General features: G+C 49.2%; 5 protein-coding genes across 5 annotated transcripts; 2 read left to right on the plus strand and 3 right to left on the minus strand.

Annotated features, from left to right (window-relative positions):
- The first annotated feature begins 62 nt into the window (after positions 1-62).
- On the plus strand, positions 63-2,496 carry LOC128299132 (CUE domain-containing protein 2). The gene is made up of 6 exons (XM_053035001.1): positions 63-222; positions 355-533; positions 619-763; positions 854-1,067; positions 1,152-1,324; positions 1,398-2,496. The coding sequence occupies exons 2-6, from the start codon at positions 368-370 to the stop codon at positions 1,588-1,590; spliced, it is 891 nt and encodes a 296-aa protein (XP_052890961.1). The 5' UTR covers positions 63-222; positions 355-367; the 3' UTR covers positions 1,591-2,496.
- A 289-nt stretch (positions 2,497-2,785) lies between these two features.
- Positions 2,786-6,667, minus strand: LOC128299131 (V-type proton ATPase 116 kDa subunit a 1-like). The gene is made up of 7 exons (XM_053035000.1): positions 6,582-6,667; positions 5,636-5,797; positions 5,037-5,561; positions 3,520-4,896; positions 3,246-3,450; positions 2,995-3,166; positions 2,786-2,921 (listed from the first exon to the last, which is right to left on the minus strand). The coding sequence occupies exons 2-7, from the start codon at positions 5,750-5,752 to the stop codon at positions 2,825-2,827; spliced, it is 2,493 nt and encodes an 830-aa protein (XP_052890960.1). The 5' UTR covers positions 5,753-5,797; positions 6,582-6,667; the 3' UTR covers positions 2,786-2,824.
- Positions 6,668-8,382: 1,715 nt separating this feature from the next.
- LOC128299834 (V-type proton ATPase 116 kDa subunit a 1-like) lies at positions 8,383-12,010 on the minus strand. The gene is made up of 7 exons (XM_053035948.1): positions 11,592-12,010; positions 11,219-11,512; positions 10,930-11,136; positions 10,385-10,467; positions 8,845-10,298; positions 8,606-8,777; positions 8,383-8,527 (listed from the first exon to the last, which is right to left on the minus strand). The coding sequence occupies exons 1-7, from the start codon at positions 11,706-11,708 to the stop codon at positions 8,434-8,436; spliced, it is 2,421 nt and encodes an 806-aa protein (XP_052891908.1). The 5' UTR covers positions 11,709-12,010; the 3' UTR covers positions 8,383-8,433.
- Positions 12,011-12,921: 911 nt separating this feature from the next.
- LOC128297616 (methylthioribose-1-phosphate isomerase) lies at positions 12,922-14,880 on the minus strand. Its single transcript, XM_053033294.1, has 5 exons — positions 14,671-14,880; positions 14,367-14,602; positions 14,139-14,288; positions 14,030-14,082; positions 12,922-13,962 (listed from the first exon to the last, which is right to left on the minus strand). The coding sequence occupies exons 1-5, from the start codon at positions 14,800-14,802 to the stop codon at positions 13,478-13,480; spliced, it is 1,056 nt and encodes a 351-aa protein (XP_052889254.1). The 5' UTR covers positions 14,803-14,880; the 3' UTR covers positions 12,922-13,477.
- A 1,799-nt stretch (positions 14,881-16,679) lies between these two features.
- LOC128309575 (uncharacterized) lies at positions 16,680-23,195 on the plus strand. The gene is made up of 9 exons (XM_053046002.1): positions 16,680-17,114; positions 17,279-17,615; positions 17,703-17,865; positions 18,120-18,180; positions 19,386-19,518; positions 19,675-20,312; positions 20,508-20,804; positions 20,889-21,079; positions 21,147-23,195. The coding sequence occupies exons 1-9, from the start codon at positions 17,090-17,092 to the stop codon at positions 22,998-23,000; spliced, it is 3,699 nt and encodes a 1,232-aa protein (XP_052901962.1). The 5' UTR covers positions 16,680-17,089; the 3' UTR covers positions 23,001-23,195.
- Positions 23,196-24,095: the final 900 nt, after the last annotated feature.

Genomic DNA, 24,095 nt, shown 5'->3' on the forward strand with positions numbered 1-24,095 from the left:
TTTGGATGTTTGGGATTAACAAAAAAATAACAAATCTGCAGAATCTGCTGTAGCCATCAAAGTGGTTCTGGAAATCTCTACCTTTTTTCGGGTGTGTAATAGGGTTGTAATTTAGGAGTGTAATTAAGCGTGAATAAAGCGGCTTCTAAGCACGGGCACGGTGTGTAAAGGGTATCGGAACATTCAAATTGTGTTCGCCAGTGCACTAAAAACCGGAGGACGGTAAGGATTATCGATTTTTTTCCTGTCCATATGCAGCGAAGGTTTCATCGGCATTTTTTTTTCTTTCTTGCTTTTTGTTTGCCCGTCCGTGCGGTTTTCTTGGGGTATTCGATTGGTGCCGTTTGTTTGCAGGAATTTTAACCAAATGACCAACATCGAGCAACACCATGACGTGGTTAAGGAAAGCTTTTTTCACTTTATCCGTAAACACATACCGAAAGCGGACCTGAGCATTGTGGACGAGATCGTCCTGTCGTACGTAATATCCATCCTCGAGGAAGCCTCCCAGGATCCGTGTTTCGATGTTGAAGGTAAGCAACACACCTGCCGTCGGCGGAAACGAAAGGATGTGGGATTCTGTGTTGTATACGCGTTCTGTAACGTTCTTTAAAACAGGTTTCATCGAAATGATGTCGGCGTACTTTAATGACTTTGCCAACATTGAGCCGGAAACGGTGTGCACTTGGATATTCGAGCTAGAAAATCAAATCTCCAACAAAAATCCGATCTCGAAGACGGAATCGAACAATCTTTCGCTGAAGTAAGTAAAACCCGCTCGTATAACGTATGTTGCTGGTGCATTTTGCCTACGCTAATGTTTAATGTTATTTTTGTCCCCCAACCACAAAAGTTCCCTGTCCTTGGTGGACATGATACCGGAGGAGAAGCTACGGGGACGTCACTCGTCGGAAAGTGATCGTGAAGGGGTGGGCCACGATTCGCACAAACGTACCCACCGCCTGTCCGATAGTGATGGTGGATCGACCGAGGGATGCAATTACGATCTATTTGCGGAACAGTGCGATATACTGCAGGAAATGTTTCCCGACAGCTCATTCATCGAGGTAAGAAAGGTCACAAAGAGATGGTTGACATACACAGGCCCTTCAAATAGTTACCATTTTCCATCTCGCCCCCCTTTTTGCTAGGTGAAGCATTGCATTTTGATCGCAAATGGTGATGTCGATCGGGCGACACAAATTCTTCTCCATCGCCAAGAGGCGGGCCAAAGCTTGAAGGGCCCATCGAACAATATGTTGCAGGCGGGCAAACCGCACCAGCAGGTGGACGAACACGAGCTTAAAAATCGTATCATCTCTAAGTATGTACTACCAGTTACTAGAGTTTTTCGACAAAAACGTTTCTATTAATTTCGTTCTACATTTTTCCATCAGATATTCGTATGTCGATAAGGAGGACAACCGAGAGTATAAACCGGTTGCGCCGAAAGTGGAACCGAAGAAGCTGATCCGGTATCGGGACAATAAGATTGTTTCGTTCAAGGGCGAGCGGTACACGGAGGTGTCCCGTCGCGGTGGCGAGGAAGAGACTGAACTCAAAAAACCTAAGAAACCTATCTGTCCGTAACTAATGATACTCATCCCCACACTCACTAGTTCATAGCGAAACGTTAAGAGCTTCATCGAAGCTGTAGTCGAACGTGGACGTACCAGAAAGACCGCCAAACAGCAGCAGCACCACCATCAACATTGGCATAATCCGTACCGGATCGTTCCAGTTGATGCGTGTGGCGGCATACGAAACTCCCTTCCCCGTGCAAATGACTGCCTGCCGGTTAATCTCAAGACTTACAGTCATTCTTCTCGAAGTAAAATCATATAAGCATACGCATAGTGAAGATGGAACGATCTGAACCAGTTCAGTAAAGGTGTGTTGTAGTAGTTTTCATGGAAATTCGGTAATTTCAGCTACCTTATTTCAACGTATTTTATAGTTGTACAAACAAAAAAAACCCCCCCATGTTCGTAACGTAACGGTTAGTCAGACAGACGAAGGCGACCCGAAAGGATATAGATGTTTGTAGGAATCATCTGTACTTAAATTATATTGTGACGAGTAATGTGAAATGCACTTACGCATTGTTTTGTCGTAAGTGGGTTGCCGCGCAAGAACATTCACGGTCCCATGCTTTCTTGCGGACGGTTCTTAGCATCGACAATTTTTTGGGTTTTGTTACACTTAGTTCCTTGCAAGGGAAACATTGCCGCTTCCTCCTGCATTCCTTTTTCCTTTGTATTATTCATAGGTAATCGTAATACGTGTATAATAATAATAATAATAATAATAATAATAATAATAAAAGTGACAGTCAACCTTAACTTAACAAACTGCTTTTGGGTAGTTATTAGGGATTCAGTTTAAATTTTCGATACTGTCACACGCGGTCGCGTTTTCACGATTATAATACTCAGCTTAAGGTATTATTTGAACATTTAATTTTAATTGTAGATTCGAATGTTATTAGTGGCATCCACTAATGATTGCTCGTAGCCCGATCCAACCAGATCTTGCTCGCACAGTCATCGGGGGAAATAAAACACACTACACAGTGTAACCAGTTTTGTATGCAATAATACCGTGCAGATAGGATTTGCATTTAGGATTGCACATATACTACTATTGCTACTGCTGCTACGGATGCTTAGGGTATGGGTCAGTTTGGTAACGCTTGACTGGTTCGAAGCGTGAACCACGGACCTTAAATACCCTCCAATACTACAAGGGTGCAGGTCATTTGGGATGTGCAGGTGCAGTTGGTTCGACAACTCTTGCAGACACATGCAGGACGGAAAGCACTCCATTACTCAAAATCTTCATCACTATCGATGATCTGTTTGAACGAGAATGGCTGGAAACCATAGCCCAAACCTTCGTAAAACTTGCTCATAAACTCGACCCTGCAAATGAGATGGAACGAGATTAGCTTAGTTTGGTTCGAGAAGTACAGCGTGCAATGGATAAAAGTCCTACCAGTGCAAACGCAGGGTGTGCAGGAAGGCGGACAATCCTTCCATCATGACAAGAATGGCAAGTGTAAACAGGGACCAGGCGCCAAACACTAAGTACAGCATGATGGCACCTTTGTAGGACGTTTGCTTAAGACCCATCGACAGCACCATGTTCCACAGTACCTCGGACAGTTCTGACGGTATAGCAAAGAGCGTTATGCAAAAGTACCGCAAAGAGACATTTCTTATGGGAGTAATGGAGGATATACTTACGAGCATGGGCAAGGGAAAGAGCCCACAAGCGAAGATAGGACGCGGTATGCGAAACTGTACTGAGCACATACTCAATCGTGTGGATTGCCTGATGGATGAAGATTTCAGCCATCGGTTCTTCCTCGTGCGAGTCGTGTGGTTTCGGGCTGGAGCTATGGTTCGATTCACCTCCCTGATGGACGTCTCCATTATTGGGAATGGGTGTCTAAAGTACCACGAGGAAAAGAAACCGTATGTTATCTCTTATGTCGAAGAACGTATGTGTGCAACCTACCGGTGATGCATTCTTGCGCTTGAACATCAGATAGAATGGCTTGCCGAGCAGCATCCAGGGAATGCAAAGCAACGAAATGAAGACGAACGTACGCTGCAGCTCATTCTGACCGGCAAACATAAACTCGTCACAGCCGTGGAATGGTTCGGAGTTCTTGAACAGCATCATGTTGATGAACATAATCAGCACGGACGGGGCACAGCCGGGCGTGCGCGGTTGGTAATCGGTTTTGGCGGTATAGGCGATCCACTTCATGAACATCATGAACACCATGTACGCGAACAGCAGCACCAGGAAGATGATCTGTGGCAGGAATTCCAGCACGATGCTGATGCGCTTGCGGAAGAAGTTATGGTTGACGACGCTCATGCACACACCGAAGATCATGTGCACCACACCGAAGATGATCGACAGCTTCATTTTGTACGAGTTCAAGAAGATAATCTTGTTCGTGGCCAGCTGCCAGACGGGATCCAATCCGACCGGGTAGATTTCCGTGTCGTAATCGGTCGAACCGGGATTCAACGTAAGATCCTTGTTGCCCATCACCGTGGAGGTGTTGTAGTTGATGCTCCAGGCCGATCCGAAGATGTTCATCGACTTCGAGAAGACGTCGTTGTACACGAATCCGGTGTACATGGAGAACAGTCCCATCAGCAGTATAATATAGCGTCCGCCGAAGAAAATGTTCCAGATCTCGTTGGTCGACTTCTTGGCACCGAGTTTCTTCTCGCCCGTTACCATCCACAAACCGAACAGTGCCATTATCAAGCCGTGGCCAAGATCACCGAACATAATGCCGAACAGGAACGGAAAAGTGATGATCGTGTACAGGGCCGGATTTGCCTCACGGTACGATGCGATACCGTACGCATCGATCAGATTCTGGAAGCCGCGCGTGAACTTGTTCGTTCGGTTGTACGTCGGAGGCGCCTCGTTCGTATCGATCACGTTCAGGAAGGATGGGATGGTGCTGCCTACGGCAGCGGACCCATCGGAGAGCGCCTTCTGGACCTTGGGTAAATCCGGCACCGGTACCCAGCACTCTCCAATGAGACACTTCTTCGTCACATCCATGTTGAACAGATTCAGCGTATGGTAGATCGCCTTCATCTTCTTGACCATGATGCGCCAGTTGAACAGTTCCTTCGCTACGGTAGCCAGGACGATCGAACGGTGATCCTGCGTTTGGTTGAGCACCATCTTCAGATCCTCGAGGCGCGTGCAAACGCCCTTCACCATCTCGGTACGCTCGGAACCGGAGCTCGGGCACGGATACAGCGACACATGGTATCCGGTGCATACCTTCTTGATGCGCGCCTTCAGCTGCTCTCCTTGGAAGAACGCCACGAATACGGTTTTGAAAATTTCATTACCCTACACCGGTGAGAGAGATAGCGTTAGCTTCTATTTTTTAACCAGCCATGCTACCCAGGCCACTTCGCACAACTGTTTTTGTCGCAACTCTTAACACCTCAGCTGAAGGAGAACAGATCAGTTGTGTTTGATTGTCTTACCGTAGCCGGATCTTCCAACGGGTCCTCCAGTTCGACCTGGCGCAGAAAGATGTTACCGCGCGAGATACGCCACAGCATCCGCTCGAAGCCCGGCATCTTTTCGCGCTGGATCACACCGGCCACAAAACCCAACCGCCCACGGCTCTGGGCCGCGGTCGGATCTTCCGCAATCAGGTTGCTCTTGGCTGCGTCCGTACTGACGATCACCTCCTGCTCGAAGAAGAACGACTGCGTCCGTTCCAGCACATGCTTCAGCTCGGTCAGTTCGAGATAGTTCGACTTCAGGTTGACCGCGTTCTGCGACAGTTCCAGTATTTCGTTCTCCGTCTTCTCGAGGCGCGCTTCGAGATCGATGATTTCGCGTGGGTTCGGCGCCCGGGGCCAATCATCCACCGAACATTCCGGGATCTGCACGCTGTCCTTCTTCACCTCGCCCTCAACGTAACGCAGCTTACGCTCCATCTCATCGCAACGGCGCACCTCGCTGACAAACTTCCGCTGGAACGCATTCACGTCGGCGTTCAACTGTGGGAAACGAAAAGCAGCAAAGCGTTAGGGGGAGTAAGTTCAGGCAGGGTAGTTCGGTTGATGTGTCTCACGTCGCGGAACTGGACGGCACCCGTCTCTCCCAGCTCGGACACGGACGTGTAGGCCGCCTCCGGCTGGATAAACATTTGGCACAGGGCCATCTCTTCGCTCCGGAACATCATCGCCATGGTTAGGCGGTTCTTGCTGCGGTGCGCTGGTGTACTAGATTAAAGCTGCAAGAAACAGAACACACCATTAGAACGAATGAGAGCTGAACGCAAATTAATCTCAACAACTTCACAAAAAGATACTCAAGCTAACAATCATCTGTTTAGGCAACGATCGCTCCGCTTCTCTCAAATGCGTGTGTATGGAAAGAACTCGTGATGCCTATCACGTGATGCGCGGCGCGATCATGATCGTATGCCACAGAGCCCGTTCGCACAAAATCAATCACCTGACACGGCATCTGAGCCCCACAGTGCCTCGAGGCTCGATTCTACACCCTCCCGACCACTTACTTTCACCAATCTTCGCAACACTTGGCCGTCTGGGTCTGTCGGTGCGCTTCGCAACCTGATAACCCTGGCAGGGTTGGCTGAACACGATATTTAAAGTTCAAGGACGGAAACGGTGCCCGATCGAGCGTGGAACGCTTAGCAGATCGGGTGAATGCTGTCTTCCGGTCGAGTGTCACTGAACGACTGAGAGCGCGATTGTGCGGCGGGGTGCTTTCGCGTTCCGAGCAACGATCGATCGGTCGACGCGCTCTCCCCACCATTGTATGCGTCATCGTGGCCTTACTCTAGTAGCAGCAGCAGTGCTGTTCTAATTGCAACGGCCAACTGATGGTGCTGTTGTTTTGTTTGGTGCTCTGTGCGTGTGCGGTCCCTAGAATGGGTTCTATTTTACATTCGCTGGTACGGTCCCGGAGGTCGGTCGCGTATCAATGTAACCTCTTGTACACACACACGCGTTTTATGCTACTTTCGAACCGTATCGATAACGCTTACTTACACCACACAAAGCTGTTGATCGGTGATCTCTGGACCACGTGAAGGCGATGATTGTCGTTGGACGGGGCCAGCTCAACCATTAATCTCCCAACGAAACAAAATGTCGCTCCTTCCGCTGGGAATGGTTATTTGCAGATCCGCACTAATTTGCACCTCAAACAACACGACACGGCGCTGATGCGCGATCATGTGATGAAGAATGCCTCTTCCTCGCTACCCAGTCGACAGTACGTTGCACACGGATGCAACCGAAGCGAGTGCGCGGTTATCACTCGCGCGTTCGACCAACACCGCCTAAACCGTAGTGTGCGATCGCGATGATGCCTTGCTACCCGGACACATACGCAACGCGTACCGGGTGTCCATACCTCGTACATTACCAGAATCGCGGGTGCGGTAGCTGTCGTCGTCGTGGTCGGAAGGTCACGCGCTTGTACAGGGAGCGTCGAAAACGTGGAGGTTTTGCTCGCCGCGATCAGCAGGTGCGTTTCCTTTTCCCTTTGCCGGCTTCATCAGCCCATTTCGATTGATCGGGCCATTTTTGGTTTCAGGGTACGGTCGTGGTAGTGCACGCACTTGCAACCATGGAATAAAATGTATGTGGCAGACGTCGTACGCGTGAGCGTGTGTCGAGTTTAATGGTAGCTTGGTTTGTGGTACGACTGTGTTGTACTACGCCTGGTGCGGGATGCAACATGTGCTGGTACTCAGCTCTGTTTGCTAGTTCGCCGTGCAAACATTGACTCTTGGGATAAGGTGAGACAGTAGCATTTGGTACTGTTATTTTGCACCAAGACCAACGCACATTATCACCCTTATAAACGTTATATTAATGTTGATTTTTGAATGATGCTTCATACAACGTTTAATCGACTTCTTTTGAAATTTGTACCTAAACCAAGCACGATGTTAGTTCACTTGCGTAAAGAGATACACGCAGGTAATTATTTGCACAGTTCAACTATTACAACTGTTACAACAGTGAACACAAAATGAGGTCGGTTACTGATGGCCCATTTGAAAAAGAAAACTATTCACGCATTGGATCCAAGTCATGGGACAACGAAACTGCTAATGACATGTATGTAACGATTGGTGTAAATTATGTTCTCAGACGGTCAGCATCCGTTGCAATGTGATCCTCAACACGACTCTTTCTCTGGTATTGCGTAAAGATTCAAAAAACGTTATGGATGTCATCGTTTATGGGGAATGTTCCCCCAGCAGTATAGAAACCTAATCTTGTATTTTAAAATATGCAGTTTCCATTGTTCCAGGTCTGTTTAATTGATGGGTCGTTTTTTCAACTTGCTCTCTAATACATGGAGTTGTATCCAGCTTCGACCTTGATTACTATGAATGCAGTTTCCTCTCCGTTAGCAAACACGAAGGTCATTAAAACCGATTCTCCCACGGTACATTGATATCGATCGCATATCTTGTTGTGGTAGCGAAAGCGATGAAACGTTTCTAATACTACGCTTTTTATGTTCCATATTCGACTTTAGATATAGAGCACGAAAGACTAAGTCGTAAGCCAAAAAAAAGGAGTGGTCAGCCTTGTGGGAAGTCTGCCCAACATAGAAGGATACATCCCTGCCTCGGAAAATAGAAGACGAAGAAGAAGAATATTAGACTTTTTTATGGATACTCCCTGGGATACTTTGAATTCCGTAGAGATAACCATGAGTTAAGTTGTCGAAGATATCTGCAAGGTAACCTAGATCCAGTTCTAGCAAATATATTGAGAACTTGCGCAACAAATGTGATATTTGGTTGATTTATAACACCAAATGTTGCTATACCATCGTTTATTTCAATAGTGGCATCTACGTACGGCTTCGTTTAGTCGTTTATTCGGCTTCTTCCTGCTCCAGCATAGCCTTGAAGGAGAACGGCATGAAGGCATAGCCGAGACCGTCGTAGAATTTGCTCATGAATTCGACCCTGTCAAGGAAAAAACAGAAAGATGTTAATTACTTATTGATATGGGAAGCCAGTTATAGCAACATTAACTCTTCTTACCAGTGCAAGCGAAGCGTGTGCAAAAAGGCAGAAAGACCCTCCATGCCTACCAGGATACCAATGGTCAGAACGGACCAGGGCCAAAACACCAGGTAGATCAAGATGGCACCAACATACGAATCATTTGACAGCCCAATCGTGAACACCATGTTGTAGAGCACCTCCGATAATTCTGCAGAATGAAAAGAATAATAAGTGTACCATTCTTACTAGGCCTCCAGCGTTCTCGGGTAACTTACGGGCGTGAGCAAGGGACAACGCCCACAAACGCAAGTACGATGCGGTGTGGGAGATGGTACTGAGGATGTACTCAATCGTGTGGATTGCCTGATGGATGAAAATCTCACTCATCGGCTCATCGTCATGGTGGTTCGATGACGATTGATGTGCCACCTCCGAACCATGGTCGGTGCCCTTCTTCTTCCGCTGGAACATGATGTAGAACGGTTTGGCCAGCAGCAACCACGGAATGCAAATGAGTCCCAGCACGATGAAGATCACCTGCAGCGTGTCCTGACCGTCGAACATGAACTCCTTGCAGGTGTCGAGCGGTTCCTGGCTCTTGAACAGCATCATGTTGATGAACATAATCAGCACGGACGGTGCGCATCCCGGCTTCAGATGGTCTTCATCCGTAACGGCTGAGTACATGATCCACTTGAAAAACATCATGAAGCACATATAGGCAAACAGCAGCACCAGGAACAACATTTGCGGGATAAACTCCAGCAGGACGTTGATATTCCTGCGGAAATGATTGTGGTTGACCAGGCTCATGCTGACACCGAAGATCATGTGCACCACGCCGAAGATGATCGACAGCTTCATCTTGAAGGAGTTCAGGAAGATGATTTTGTTGGTGGCCAACATCCAGAGCGGATCCAACCCGTACCAGTACACCGTTTCCGAATAGTCGGTCGTGGGATTCAGCTGCAGCTCCTTGTTTTCCATCACCGTGGAGGTGTTGTAATTGATGCTCCATCCCGATCCGAAGATGTTCATACCCTTGGAGAAGAGATCGTTGTACACGAAACCGGTGTACATGGAGAAGATACCCATCAGCAGAATGATGTACCGTCCGCCGAAGAACAGCTGCCAGATTTCCTCCTTGTTCTTGTCGAGTGTCTTCTCCCACAGCACCATCCACAGGCCGAGCAATAGCAGAATCATACCGTGACCCAAATCCCCGAACATGATCGCGAACAGGAATGGGAAGGTGATGATCGTGTAGAGGGCCGGATTCGCCTCACGGTACGTTGCGATACCGTACGATTCGATCAGGTTCTGGAAGCCACGCGTGAACTTGTTCGTGCGATAGTACGTCGGAGGATCCTCATTGGTTTCGATGATGTTTAAGAATGACGGTACAGCGCTACCAACCGCAGCCGATCCATTCACCAGAGCGGTCTTTACATCCTGCAGACTGACCGTCGGCACCCAGGCCTCTCCGAACAGACATTTCTTCGATACGTCCACGTTGAACATGTTCAGCGTATGGTAGATGGCTTTCACCTTCTTCACGATGATCTCCCAGTTCGGCAGTTCCTTGGCGACGTTTAGCAGAACGCGCTGGCGCTGATCCTGCGTTTGTCCCAGCACCATCTTAAGATCCTCGATGCGCGTACGAACGCCACGAAGCATCTCCTCGCGCTCGTTGTACTCGTTCGGGCACGGATACAGGGAGGCATGATAACTACAACAAAAAATCGAAAGACATCCGTTACCTCGGCGAATCAACTATCCACGCGCGGACGGTTCCGAAAGCGTTGCTTTACCTACCCAGCGCACACCTTCTTCACGCGCGACTTGAGCTGTTCGCCTTGGAAGAATGCAACGAACACAATCTTGTGAACCGAATCACCCTGCGGAATGGTCAAGATAAAAGGAAAGTTAGCAAACAGATGGTAATGCAGAGTCAATACAGATATGACGATAGCCTGCGCCCCGGAACAGAGGTTGTACGGGGGAACAAAAATGAGGCCAAATGCCTCATTACCTATGGGAAGTCTGGCCGATGTTATGTAACTTTCACTTTATAACATTAAACATACACTGTGCGTTTTACCAGTTTGCACGAAATTTTACTAATCAGTCTTGATTGCTAGCAAACCGTTTCTTTACGGTGCGCCATTACACCTCGTGACCTTATCTGTTACAACTCAACAACCCCATGTGACCAGTGCTTGGAAGTTGTTACGCTTGTGAAACACACGGCAAGACACGGCCCCACTCGATCTAACTAGCGTTTTGACGTCTCCGACGTGGGCAGAGATAAAATCCATCACCTGCCCGTATCGCGGGCAACAACACGCGGCGTCACTTACCGTTTTCGGATCAACCAGCGCTTCGTCCAGGGCGGCCTGACGGAGGAAAATGTTACCACGTGATACGCGCCACAGCATGCGCTCGAAGCCGATGATTCGCTCGCGTGTAATGACACCGGCCACAAATCCGAGCGGCTTGCCATCGTTTGCTGCCTCACCACCGGTAGCCTCCAGGTTCTGGACGTTCGATTTGTCCGAGAAGAACACCTGCGCAATAGGAGAGGATCGAAAAAAAGGAAGTCGTTCATAAGAAAAGGTTTTACATTCGCGAGATGCACCTGGTGTCTACCTGCGTCTTCGCCAGCACATGCTTCAGCTCGGTCAGTTCCATGAAGTTCTGCAACAGTGCATGGTTGTTCTCCGACAGCTCCACAATCTCGTTCTCCGTCTTCTCGAGCTGCGCCTCGAGGTCGATAATTTCACGTGAGTTCGGTGTGCGCGGAATTTCTTCCGGCATGTCCGGGATTGTCACCGAATCCTTCACGATCTCACGGCGAATGTATCCGATCTTGCGCTCCATCTCCTCGCAGCGTCGAATTTCGCTCGTGTACTTCCGCTGGAACATGTTGATGTCCGCGTTCAGCTGTAAAACAAGCACGGTCGCGAATGCGGTTTCATCTGGTGGTCTGAACCGAGCGTTGCTTGTATGCCGGTTTACTCACATCACGGAACTGAGCTATGCCCAGTTCACCCAGCTCAGCCACCGATTGATAGGCAGCTTCCGGTTGGATGAGCAGCTGGACCATGCTCATCTCCTCGCTTCGAAACATCGCGCCCATGGTTGCGGCTTCAGCAGAGGAAGTTACCTTCCTTCTTCGTTAACAATAAACTTAAACCCGACTGAGCTAGGAGCACTGACACACGCGGAAAGGATGAACACCTGCTTGTTTCGATTGCAGTTTCACGACTGTTCCGTAGCACTGCTGCACGGCATCTGCGGCGTCTACGCATCGGTGACGAGCCAATCTCTGAATCGTTGATGTCTGATAGCGATATCTTATTTCACCTCCGCGGACGAACCCTTAGTGTGTCGTGTTCCGCAGGCGATAAGAACGTCACGTGAGGCTTAATGGTACCCAAGAATTTCTAACCATCATATGATTGCTTTCGTCTTCCAGTATAACTTGCCACGAAGCTGCGGCATTTATTGGACATGCTTTGGCCCTACTTTTGCTTGGGTTACGACAACAATTTATCTCCAAAAGTGGGCATTATAAGGAATCCATTTTTTATCCAAAAAAAGAAACATTTCTAGATAGTCTCAAAGTGTCACCTCTATCGGGCACATCTATGTGCGTGTAATTCAGTTGTTTATCTAATTTAAATAGAATACAACCGTTACCAACTCCATAAATCTTCAGGCTTTCACGGTTCATCACTAATCTCCCCCCTCCCTCCACATCGGGTTCGTATGTGTAGGCCGGCTTAGGGCAAATAGGTTGTTGAAGGGCTTTTTTTCGGAACACTCGGTAACCCAGGCGATAACGGGTGCGATAAGGAAATGCCATACACCAGGTGAATCGCATGACGCGCATCGACATATGCAGTATCGTGGTAATTAAGCACACAAGTTTATCTCTCAACTGTTGCACAGAAGCCTTTACCGATTGTTACGATAATTGGAAAACAAACCCGTACCAGTCGGTGGCTCGATGGGCTGCAGATGATGTAGTATGCAGCCATTCTTGCTTGCATACGAATGTGCTATCTTGCACAATTAGTACGCCATGTTTAGTGCTGCGTTGTGAATAGTTAGTAAAGAGCGCCTAGAAAGGCAAATAACCGTTAGGAATGTGTTGTTTCTAATAATGAACCTCTATGTCTATGTTATATCCGAGACAAAGACATAATGCCATGTGTGTATCAATGGAAAAATTGACTGAGACTAGTCTCAATAAGTTTTTCCACGTGTGTACTATCTCAACCTCTTCAAGAACTCTATAGACAAATAATCTGGGATTAGCGGTCCTTATTCTTGAACAGTAGGGCTGATACAGGTTATATTTCTCCAATAAGAAGCGAGGCTATTAACGGAATGGTTTTTAAAAGAAAACAAGCTATCTCATAGCATAACTGCCATGAATGTGCTATTCCTTACACCGTCATAGAGCTCGCTTATAGTCTAATCCACACGTCTGTCTACGCACTTCCCATCTATCCATCCCACTTCGACAAGGACATTTCTAAACAGTAATCCTGGTTTACAATCACAATAGCACATACTCTGCATGGCAGCTTACAGGGTTCGTTAGCCTTATATTCCGAGCTCCGCCTATTGCAAAACTAACTGTCAACGTACGCAGCCACTTATCACGTACAACGTGATTTATGTATTGACCCTTTTCCGTTGTGCTGGTATATGTTATCACGTTGCAAAAGAAGCATAATTTCCCCTTCTTAGTCTCTAAACGTTTTAGCCCCTTTTCCCCGCAAAACCTTTGCATTTCTAGTAAAATCTTTCTCACGCTAGATTACCGTACCCATACACAAGAACAAAACACATCCTGCGTTAATAACGTTACTGAACCGCAACGCGCGATCGATTCATTCATTTTTGTCTGACCTTTTCAGCCAATTCACTCGGTTTCAGTACACCGCGTTCGGTGATAATGCCCGTTATCAGTTCGGCCGGCGTAACGTCAAATGCCGGATTCCAGCACCCAATCCCGGGCGCGGCAATCCTCTGCCCACCGATGTGTGTTAGCTCGTGTTCTGGTCGTTCCTCAATTTTAATGTGCGAACCATCCGTAATAGCGACATCGATCGAAGTGAATGGTGCAGCCACGTAAAATGGTACACCGTGATGTTTTGCCACCACAGCCATCTGATACGTGCCAATTTTGTTAGCCGTATCACCGTTTGCCGCGACACGATCGGCACCGACGATGATGGCATCAATTTTACGGGTGTTTAGCAGGGCGGCTACCATGTTGTCTGTGATTAGGGTAGCTGGAAGTTTATCGTGCACAAGTTCATAAGCGGTCAGACGGGCACCCTGGTTGTACGGTCGAGTTTCAGTACAGTACACGTGTTCTAAAACGAGTTAGATTCAAACAACACCTTATTACCTCCTTTCATTGATCTTTTTCTTCAAACTGACCTAGGAGGCTCCTTTCATTTACACTCCGTATTACGCCTAGAGCCGTTCCGTAACTAGAAATTTGTGAGTTTAATATTAACCGTTAAATAGAAGAGACCCTAAGTCTTACCCTGCGGTTGCTAGCGATCCAGTGTTGCAGTGAGTTAGCAATTTCAATGGCCTATCTATTCCTTTCAACAGAACATTGGCACCGTTGTCGCCGATGGCACGATTATCACTTATATCCTTCTCCAACATGTGTTCAATCGACTTGATAACTCTAAAAGCATAAACATACAGCACATAAAATAATTAGAAAAATATTTTTCATCACTTTGCGGCAAAAACAACAACTTACTCCTGCTTCATCCCATCAACATTCACCGTTTCGTTGGCCAAACAACTTTCAACCAGTGACTTCACATCGTCAGCTGCCAGCTTCAGGTTGACTGCCGTCGGTCGTGACGTGACGAGATATTGCAGATGTTTGCTTACTTCCTGCTCGAGCGCAGCCTTCGTGTCATACTGTTTATCGTAAATCTCCACCACGAGCGATAAACAACCAACGATGGCGATGGCTGGTGCACCTCTCACCTGTGCGGAAAAGCGAAAAACGATTTACCGTGTACCAAAGTAACAGGTTTCCATGTGTTCCAACCTACCTGCATCTTATGAATCGCGATCCAACCATCCTTAACGCCGGTAATGGGAATGTATTTCGATTCCCCGGGCAACAGTAGCTGGTCGAGTATTTGTAGTTGGCCAGCTTTGTACTTGATGGCTTCGAGAGTCATTTTTCAACGGAAAACAGCAGCTAACTTTCGAAATATCACGAGGAAAAGACTCAGAAAGACGTGTATTACAGCCCTCGTTCTTATCACAACTGATTGTTTACTTTTGTGCGCGGCTTTTTGACGTTGACGTTTTGACAGCTGATCGCCAGCGCTTCTAAACTCATCGTGGCTTTGTGAACAACGAATCGATTTTCCAAGCATTTTCCTCAAAAATTTATTCCTATCGGAATGATATGGTCTCCTCACTAGCTCAAAGATGATTATTCTTAAGTAATTTGTACATTTTTTGTGCCATTTTTCGAGTTTTGTTGTGATTGCTACTCGCGTGCAATGTTTTACGTGCTCGCGCCAGTTTGCTGCAACTTGTATGCTACGCATGCAAAGCATAACCGAAATCATAATTTCCAGAGCTGAGGTTTGGCTTTGCCGGAAATCGTTGATCCGTTCGAAATAATGGTTACGTGCTGAGGGCAATGAAAGAACCGCATTTGTCCCTTCAAACCGATCGTTATCTTGCATAAATATAAACACCAGAAAAGGGTGCTTTACTTCCGGTCTCCAAACTTGGTGTGAATATTGAACGATTTAAGTCTTCCGTGCGATAAAAGAGTGTGCTTAAGCATACATAACCTTTTCCCCTGCATTGTCGCCAAGCGTTGCGAAGGGATCGTATCGGTGTATGTTTCTTTCCTTGTTTGAATAGCATCGGATACTCCACATCCATCAGGGATGCGCAACATGTATGGGGTGCGTGGTTTATGGGACCCTTTTTCTCACATGGCGGTTCGTTTTACTCTTTCCCATTCACGGCACACCGACCACATGCACACCAGACGCGCTGTGGCGAATGGGCTAGCCTGCCTACGCGTTTGCCAACCTCCGGGCCTACGCTTCGCTACGTAGCTGCTGGAAGCCAGCATCGACGGTTCGACAAACTCCCAAAAGCCTCCGTGTGTTCCGAAACGGGCAAATAACATACGCTTACAATATGCGCCTGTGCGCATGTGGGATGTGCATGAGGGCGATGCGGTGCGCATGTCAATAAAAACACGCTTTCGTTCACGCAGCAAGCGGAAGAGAAGCGCAAACCGAAACCAGCCCTGCGCGACCCTGCGTTGTGGCGATGAATGGGAGCGAAAAGGAACGCAATAGTAAATTGAAAAAAGAGGGAAAAGAACCGAAAGCCATGAAAACGTACTCGAAATATAACCAAAACCCTACAGCGCGCAGACGATCGTGACGGAGTGACAGGGCCAGGCAACATAGCGTGTACCGGAGTAGGCCCTGCTAAGGGCAGTGAGCGAGATAGCTGCATGTAAACATTACAAGCCCTTGTAAAAACGCATTGCACGGTGACTACTGGGCGATGCGCGCGACGATGATGAACGACCCGGCATGAAATTTGTGTCTCTATTTGTGAGTGTGTGTTCGTCGGTTCCTTTTCCGACTGCGCGGGATGCGCGACGCCGAGGACGAGTTTAGTTTAGATTAGATAATTCGATCAGATGCTCGTCGTCTCACGTTGGACTCGCTGTCTCGTCCCGGGTGTGTGCGGTGCCTCTTTGCTGTGAGACAGTCGCGAGAAGCCAGACGATCGAGAACGACACGTTTTTTGCGAGGTTGCGCGCTGTTGATGCTGGAGCGAAGGCAGATTTGTATCTGCGGGTTAGTGTAGGGAAGTGTTGTTTTTTTGTGCGTAAAACGTGGGTGTATCTGGCAGTGTGTGCCCAGAAAGCGTTGTGACTGGTAGTGCTTTGTTACATCTTTTCACTAAAATAGTGAATCCCGACAGTGTGATCATCGAAACGTAGTGAGAAAAAATGATACGAAACATACAGAGAAAGTAAGAGAAGTGAAGAGAGAGAGAGAGAGAGTGATAGTATGTGTTGTCGGATTGAGCAAATAAACATACGCTGGGAGATTTGATCCGGATTGCTTGAATGGAAAACGACAAAAGTGCAGTAGTATTTCCTCAGCCCTTCGATCAATAGCAATTCCGAAGCATTATTCGCTTCCTTCCGCTCACATTCCAATAGGCGGACGTGTGGTTTGCTAGTGTATGAGTGAGTGCAACATGCAAATTGCAGCAACGCATCTTGCCGTACCGAGGCTAGATCTCAGATAATGGTGTCTCACGATGCATTGAACTTTTACCACAGGAATGGAAGTCTAAGCGTTTGAGTGCTGTAATGTTTATCCCTTCGATCGATCGATTGTCTTTGTGATATCGTGATCCTCACTTTGAGTGGACCGAGTGGAGAACCGCTGCAAGAAAGTGTACTAACAGATGGATCCACTACCGCTGTGTTCAGGTGAGTGAGATGTGGCTGTTGCTGTGGCCCCAACAACGTTTGGTCTCGTCTGGTCTGCTCTTCATCTCAGATCCTCCATGATTGCATGATTATCCTCAAGTCCGATTTTTCAATTGATTCTACCCCGCTCTGCTTCCCTCCACGCGCTCGCCCACCGCGGACAGATAATCCAAACTACTTTAACGAAGATGCCGCGTCCGGTCCGGGTGAACCGCCGGAGGTGGAGCAGAAGAAGCACCGATTCTACCATCTAAAACGCCTGGTGACCTACTCGAAGCTGAAACGCACCGCCACGATCGCGGACGGCCGGGTAGGAGCCGCGGAGTACGCAGATTCACCACCGCCCGTCCGTGGCTCCACCACGATCTTTCGCTACCGGAGCAACAGTGCGTCATGTACGGGCGGTACGCTCACCGTGCCGGACGGACCGATCCTGGAAGATGGTGCACCGCGTCCCATGCTGGCCGTCGCATCACCACCAGCGCTGTCACTGCCGTTTGCGTAAGTGTTGTTCGGCTGTGGCGTCGGTTGTTCCACTTTGCGCTAATCGAAAGCACTTTGTAAACATTCCAAAACACCTCCCAGCAGCAGTGGACGGTCGGGGACGTTGCCGGAGCGGCGCCGACATTCCTTCGGGACGTCGACTCATCATCGCCTACAGCTACAGCCGACGCAACAACAGCATCCGCAGCAGTTGGAGCACAATGGTGGCCGCGAACTGATGTTGAAAAATGAAACCTCCATCGATGAGGTAAGTGTTGTGCTGCGTTTTTCAGTTCCTTCTTCTCAGCTGCCCTGTTCCGGTCCCTTCCCACAAGCCACTCGCGTCAGAACTAGCGGATGGTTTGCATCAATTCGGTGTTAAAGTCCTTCTATGTGCTTTGTTTCCGCTGTTCCATCATCACCCCGCCACCTTCCCATCCAAACCCCACCGCCAACGGGACGTATGCCAATCGGAACCAAACTAAATGCCGCTTTTGGACACGTCCATGTTACTTCTTGCAGGTGCCCAACTCGCCCGCCCCGAAAGCACCCTGCCAGCCGGCTGGGAACACATCCGATTCCGGTAAGTGCGATGCTCCCGCTGGAACATCAAGAAACATCAAGAATCGCTTACCATAACGGCGGTTACCGGCCCCTGGTGTTGTCTTTACGATTCCAAACAAGAACAAGAAAGCCCCAAAGAGAACGCACGCAAGCAGAAGCGTTCATCTCGTTCCGTGTATGGTACGGGCGTACTTCCTCCTCGCGCATTCTTACGGGTATTCTATGGAGGACGGGTTTTTGATGTCTATTTCCGCGTGTGTATATACACTTGTGGCCATATTAAAACTGTGCACACAAATCATCATCCGCCCAGCGAGGGAAAGATTTGGGAGAGGTCTCGCGTGTCACTATCTCACCCACCACTCCAGGAAACCGACTCTATGACCCGTTCTAATGTTTGTCCCCCTTCCTTCCTTCCTTCGCTTCCTAATTACCCACAACTCCAATCACCCGGCCGGGAGTCATCCACTCTCACCCGTAACACACGAAAAAAAAAACGCATTTGATTCCCGCATTCCCAACAGCAGGACGCCTTTCCCTTCCCATTCTATCTATCTCTCTCTGGTCGATGCTGGTCGATGCGAGAAACATCACTACACCACGTCATGCATTCAAATTTGCCCCCACGGGTTGGACGCGGCACGAACTGGACCCCGCGCACGCTCGCGCGCTATTGGCCATTTTTTTCCTTTCTTTCTTTCTTTCTTTATTTTGATCACGTTCCTTCCTTCCCGCGAGTGAACAAACGGCGGAACGGACGCGCTCGTGCTACACCACCACACCATAATACCGCGCACTGTGTGACGGTGGTTTATGCGTGCACTGTACACACAAACGACCGGAAAACAAACACATTAAACAATACCTCGCTTCCATCTGCGCGAGATCGGCCGGCCCTGGCCGCGGAACCCGCGTGTGTAAGGACGGGCGATGATGATGGCGAGGAAGACGATCGTGCTTTTTTTCCAGCGATCAGCCTCATCCGCCCGATCGGCTCGAGCTCTTTCCGGAGCTGCATTTCGTCGGCTAAGCACACTGCGTGCAGTGACAGTGGCTCCCGGTTTTGCTCAAGTGCGCGCTGCCAGCGGTTATTTGCCAGTGCCAGTTTCCGTGTGGCCTCTTGTGTGTAGCGTTTCTCGCTTGCTTGTGAAATTGTATCAAAACATTCGGCGTGTAATACTGGATCTCTGCTCTTGTTCCGATCTTGGTTTGTTTGGTGTACAGGAACGCTGCCGGCGGCTGCAATGGACGTGCTGTTCGTGACGGCGCGCCATAGCGAACATGGTATGCTGTGGGTGAACCATCTGAAGGTGTGCTTCGACAAGATCACCAAACAGCGTGGAAGGCTTCCGTTCAAGTGAGTACATTCTGTGTCGCTGATGGAACTGCAAGTTCAATTCTGCAAGATGAGTCCATCTGACATCTTGTTAATCTTTCTCCAACAAAAGATCGCGCTTGAGTTTTGTTGAATGACTTCAGCTTTAACGTTGTGGCGTTTTTTCTTATCTGTCAGATTCCTGCACATCAAACTGGATGAAGATGTGGTACAGCAATCAACGCACGTAATACAGCAGTGTGAATCCACGAAGCTACAGATCGTAGTCGTTTGTCCGGCACTGATGGGACTCTCTCCGTCGCTACTTCACACGAAGCTACACACGCTGCTCACACCGAACCGAGTGCTTGGCATGCTGCTGGATGTGTCCGAATGTGCCGTGAACGAATTCGCAAAGACCGCCCTGCCTGGGTACAACCGCTGGCGGACCTGTCCGGTGCGCGAAAAGGACACAGCGTTCGTCAGCGAGCTGCTCGGCATTGCTACCGACATTCTCGGTAAGGCGCTACGGCAACAGACGGTGCTGCAGCGCACGCCATCCGGTACGGAACCGAAGACGCCCACCTCACCGACCGGCCCTGCCGGCAGTATGGCCGGTGCGGTGGGAAACGCCACTAACGGGCACCGTTCCCACGAGTCTTTCGTGCTGTTCCCGCGCAAGGTAAAGGTGGGCCAGAGCAAGATCCTGCTGATCCTGCACGAACCGCTAACGAAGGAGGACTGGATAAAGATCAAGGTGGAAAAGGCGGACCAAACGATCGAGATAACGAACATCAAGCGGCGCAATCCCTACACCATACAGTTCAACGTGCCAGGTAGGTTGGGTTTTGTGAATGCTTATCCGTTTCTCACCTTCAAACCCGAACCGGGCCCGTTCCACCGATGGCTGCAATCCGAAACGGAAGTGCCATATGGATGGATTTGATGGATGAATGGGAAACTGACGTGTTCTTTCTTCTCTTCTTCTTTTCGTTGCCTTTGTCGCTTTGTGCACTTGATACACCCTGAAGAGGTTTGTATGGAGATATCGATGATGATTAAGATACGGCTGGAGAAGAATAGCGTCGATCTCGGCAGTCGGCCGCTCAAGTGTGAGAGCCAGATGCGCGAGCTGGAACAGATCCTGTCGTCGAAGGATGCACCGATGGAGTTGATCTGTCAGTCGGTCGGTCTGTCGACGAACGATCGGGACAAGCTTGATCTGCTGCTGCTGAAGGCATTCCTGCGAAATGTACCGCCGAACTACAACCTGCTCAACTACGGTAGCGGCGGCGGTGAAGTTGGAATGGGGTGCCATCGTGACATCTGTAGGTATCTCCCACGGCAGATATAGCGAATAGCTGCTGTTTCTCACGATGTGTTCTATTCCTTCCTTTGCCCTGTTCCCACAGATCCTGAAGAGTATCCAACACTGCTGCACTTTGCCGCCAGATGGGGCCTGGAGCGACTCTGCATGCAGCTGATCGAATCACCCGGCGGCGAGATTGCGTGCGAGATGCGCAATATCGGTGGAAGAACACCGTCGGACATTGCGGAATCGGCTGGCCATTACAAAATCTCAAGCGCATTGAAGAATTTCTCGGTAAGTCGTGAGATCGTGTAAGGTTTTTGGGAAGTACTAACGGTCACCGATGATTCTTCTGTTGCAGCAAATGAACGAACTTACCACGATGTATCACTACTTCAAAGGCGTAAGCGGTACCAGTTCGGATCAGGTTATGATACAACCGAAGCAGTTTGTTGCTGGCGGCGGTTCGGCTGTCCTTGCAGTACGCACACAGAACAAAACGGACGCGGAAAAGATTATGTCCCATGTGCACGCACTCAAACAGGCGGAGGGCTACATCGACATGAGCTGTGCGAACGGTTCCGATCAGGTGGACGGTACCGGGGCAAGCGTCGCTAACATACACTACTTGAACGATCGACCCGTGGCCGAGTTGACACCGCCGGGACCGGACGAGAAGGATGTTTGTGGCGAGAATGAGCACAATTTTGATGTGGGCCGCGACACGGACCGACGCTGCAACGGATCACTGCGGTCGATGGAATCGTCCGAACGGTCCAAGTACGACATCTTCAGCAACGAATGTTCGGATCTGTTGGAAAACTGTGAGGCCGGATCAACCGCATCGGCGGAGTGCGTTGGCAGCGGTGACTATATGCTGCAGCCTTCGAATGCACCCTTCACCCCTGCCGAGCAGACACCGACGCCGCCACCACCGCTGCCGACCACAGCGGAACCGATGGGCGATTATATGATACAGCCGTCCAACATACCGGTACACCCGTACTGCAACGTGCCGGAAGTGGTCGATCGAACCGAACGCCCCGAATCAGCCTCACACGTGCGGCTAAGCTTCCGCAAGGAGGAACCGTCCGAGGATACGTACGGCACAACGACGGCTGGCTTACCGCGACGCCGAAACACATCCAGCTCGGAGGGACGCACCGTCGACGACGAGCTGCTGGAGATCATATCCGACTTTAAGAACAACGTGTTCTCGATACAGGAGGTGGAGCAGCTGGTAACGCTGTGGAAAAACCGCAACGACGTACAGAAAAGCTTCCGCGAAAAGCAAGACCAGCTGCAGCGAATGCGTGAACATTACGAGCAAATACAGAAGGAGCTGAAGGACAAACTGAAGCGTCCGACACCGTTCGAGCGTATGAGGAGCTTCTTCTCGCGTACGAAACCCTCCACCGTGGGTGGCAAATCGGCGTCGAAACATCGGGGCGAAAATGGTGCCGCAGCTGCGGGGGCAGCGGCTGGAAACGGCGGTGAATTAAACGAGCCTACCGGCACTGACGTGTGCGACGAGATTAAGTTCTCCATGGCCGGTGGGAGTAATGGGGGGTATGCGGTGGTACGACCGCAAAGCCTCTCGCTCAGTATGAACAGTATGGGAAGTGATAATTCAGAACAGAGCAGCGGGCGAATGTCATCCGGTGCGGTGGTACACACGCCAACGGAGGGCACCAGTGAACGGCGCCTTTCGCACAGCAAATCTTGGCCGAAGGGTACGCCCGAGAACGAAAACTACATGATACCGCCGTCACCGCGACCCATCAGCGAAGAGCTGCATCTGGTGCGGGGTGTACGGTTGGGTAGCGGTACGCTCGTCGGTGCCCTCAACCGCTGCAGCAACGGTAGCTGTTCCAGTACCGCCAGCAGCCACAGCAACCACAGCAGCCATAGCACCGCCAGCAGCCACAGCAGCAGCAGCAGTAGCAGTACGGGCTCGTGGGCTGGTGCGAAGCACGAATCCCACTACGTAATGTATCCGTCGAATGTGCCGGTGTTTGGGAGTGCTGGCGAGTACATGAACGTACCGGCAGCATCCGGAACGCACACCAAAGATGATGAGCGTGGCGTCACGACGACACCGACACGGCCGAAGCTTGGTCGTACGCCGAGCGATACCGGTACGCCGCACCTCGTCACCTTCCAGTCGATAATGGAGTGTAACGAAAGCGCCGACAGTGTCGAAAGCGTCACCTAGCTGGGACGTCCGGAAGCCTAAAGCAGCGCACTAACAGGCTGCGGTTGTAGGCGTTCCGACGCAACCTCTAGGGAGTGGTGTCTCGACCCTCATCATCGGCACCGTCTCCAAATATCCAAAGGTTAATTGAAACGATAGTATGTGCGCGTTATACGTTCGGCTATAGTATATCGAAGAAAATGGAGAGAAAAATCAATCACGTATCAATAAAGGAAGATGTGTACCGGAAAGTTGGCGAAAATGGCATTAGTAGCGCTTGTTGTATTAACCGAATCGTGGTTTCAGTATAACAGCAGGACGCGGTACGCTGTTTGGAACTAATAGCAACATGCAAGTTTATATCAGGATCTTACCAGGATATCACGTTAACTTAATTCATGATTTTTTTTTAGTTGCAAAAGTTTCTAGATTTGCACACCACTTTTTAAATGATCTTAATGTAAGATTATGGTGACCGATAGGAAGAAACTGGCTTTTCCTCACCAATGATGCCACTGGAAAGTTTTGGGATAGGTCTTCATATTACTTTATTTTTGCTTCTATTCACTATCTATGATGAATCTTTCATCTTCAGTAACGTCTTTAAACGACAGAAAGCGTTTTAATGCCATGTGGGGCCTATCTCACCAACGCGGAACTAAGACTCCAATTATGGGTAAATTAAGCGAAGAAAAGTCATAAATATTAGGCCATGACCTTCTGTGGATAAGGTTCCCAAAAAAACTCCCTAGCCTAATCCAATAATTGGCCAATATGAAGGACGCCACGAATTAAGTTCTATCGCACTGGTAATCGCACACAATTCTGACAATGGGATAAATGATATAATTAACAATTTTCTTCGATGGTATTCAAAGTATTGTTTTAAGCCAAGAAAAAGCTGCTGTTTTCTTTTACCTTTTGTTGCAAAAATATCTCCAACGCGTCGGTCGATGTCATGTGTGGGTGAACATCATACCGGCGGTGTCGGGCTGGTGTGGTTGAAGACAGTGCGGTGTCGTGAAAGCTTAGCTAATATCCGTTTGATGGAAGATTGTCATGCAAGCTGAGGTGTGCGTCTCGGCGACAGCCCGGAAGAGCACCATCTGCGACTAT

This window comes from Anopheles moucheti, chromosome 2 (genome assembly GCF_943734755.1).
Source record: "Anopheles moucheti chromosome 2, idAnoMoucSN_F20_07, whole genome shotgun sequence".
NCBI lineage: Eukaryota > Metazoa > Arthropoda > Insecta > Diptera > Culicidae > Anopheles > Anopheles moucheti.

Excerpts from the sequence above, each read along its gene's own strand:
- LOC128299131 (XM_053035000.1), bottom strand. The coding sequence starts at position 5,752 with ATGGCGATGATGTTCCGGAGCGAAGAGATGGCCCTGTGCCAAATGTTT. Across the intron at positions 5,562-5,635 it reads GTGCCGTCCAGTTCCGCGAC|TTGAACGCCGACGTGAATGC; the intron begins GTGAGACACATC and ends CGTTTCCCACAG. Across the intron at positions 3,451-3,519 it reads AGCGCAAGAATGCATCACCG|ACACCCATTCCCAATAATGG; the intron begins GTAGGTTGCACA and ends GTGGTACTTTAG.
- LOC128299132 (XM_053035001.1), top strand. The coding sequence starts at position 368 with ATGACCAACATCGAGCAACACCATGACGTGGTTAAGGAAAGCTTTTTT. Across the intron at positions 534-618 it reads TCCGTGTTTCGATGTTGAAG|GTTTCATCGAAATGATGTCG; the intron begins GTAAGCAACACA and ends TCTTTAAAACAG. Across the intron at positions 1,325-1,397 it reads AAAAATCGTATCATCTCTAA|ATATTCGTATGTCGATAAGG; the intron begins GTATGTACTACC and ends TTTTTCCATCAG.
- LOC128297616 (XM_053033294.1), bottom strand. The coding sequence starts at position 14,802 with ATGACTCTCGAAGCCATCAAGTACAAAGCTGGCCAACTACAAATACTC. Across the intron at positions 14,083-14,138 it reads GGATCGCTAGCAACCGCAGG|TTACGGAACGGCTCTAGGCG; the intron begins GTAAGACTTAGG and ends ACAAATTTCTAG. Across the intron at positions 13,963-14,029 it reads AAATGAAAGGAGCCTCCTAG|AACACGTGTACTGTACTGAA; the intron begins GTCAGTTTGAAG and ends AACTCGTTTTAG.
- LOC128299834 (XM_053035948.1), bottom strand. The coding sequence starts at position 11,708 with ATGGGCGCGATGTTTCGAAGCGAGGAGATGAGCATGGTCCAGCTGCTC. Across the intron at positions 11,513-11,591 it reads GCATAGCTCAGTTCCGTGAT|CTGAACGCGGACATCAACAT; the intron begins GTGAGTAAACCG and ends CTTGTTTTACAG. Across the intron at positions 10,468-10,929 it reads CGCTGGTTGATCCGAAAACG|GGTGATTCGGTTCACAAGAT; the intron begins GTAAGTGACGCC and ends ACCATTCCGCAG.
- LOC128309575 (XM_053046002.1), top strand. The coding sequence starts at position 17,090 with ATGGATCCACTACCGCTGTGTTCAG. Across the intron at positions 19,519-19,674 it reads CGTGGAAGGCTTCCGTTCAA|ATTCCTGCACATCAAACTGG; the intron begins GTGAGTACATTC and ends CTTATCTGTCAG. Across the intron at positions 20,313-20,507 it reads CATACAGTTCAACGTGCCAG|AGGTTTGTATGGAGATATCG; the intron begins GTAGGTTGGGTT and ends TACACCCTGAAG.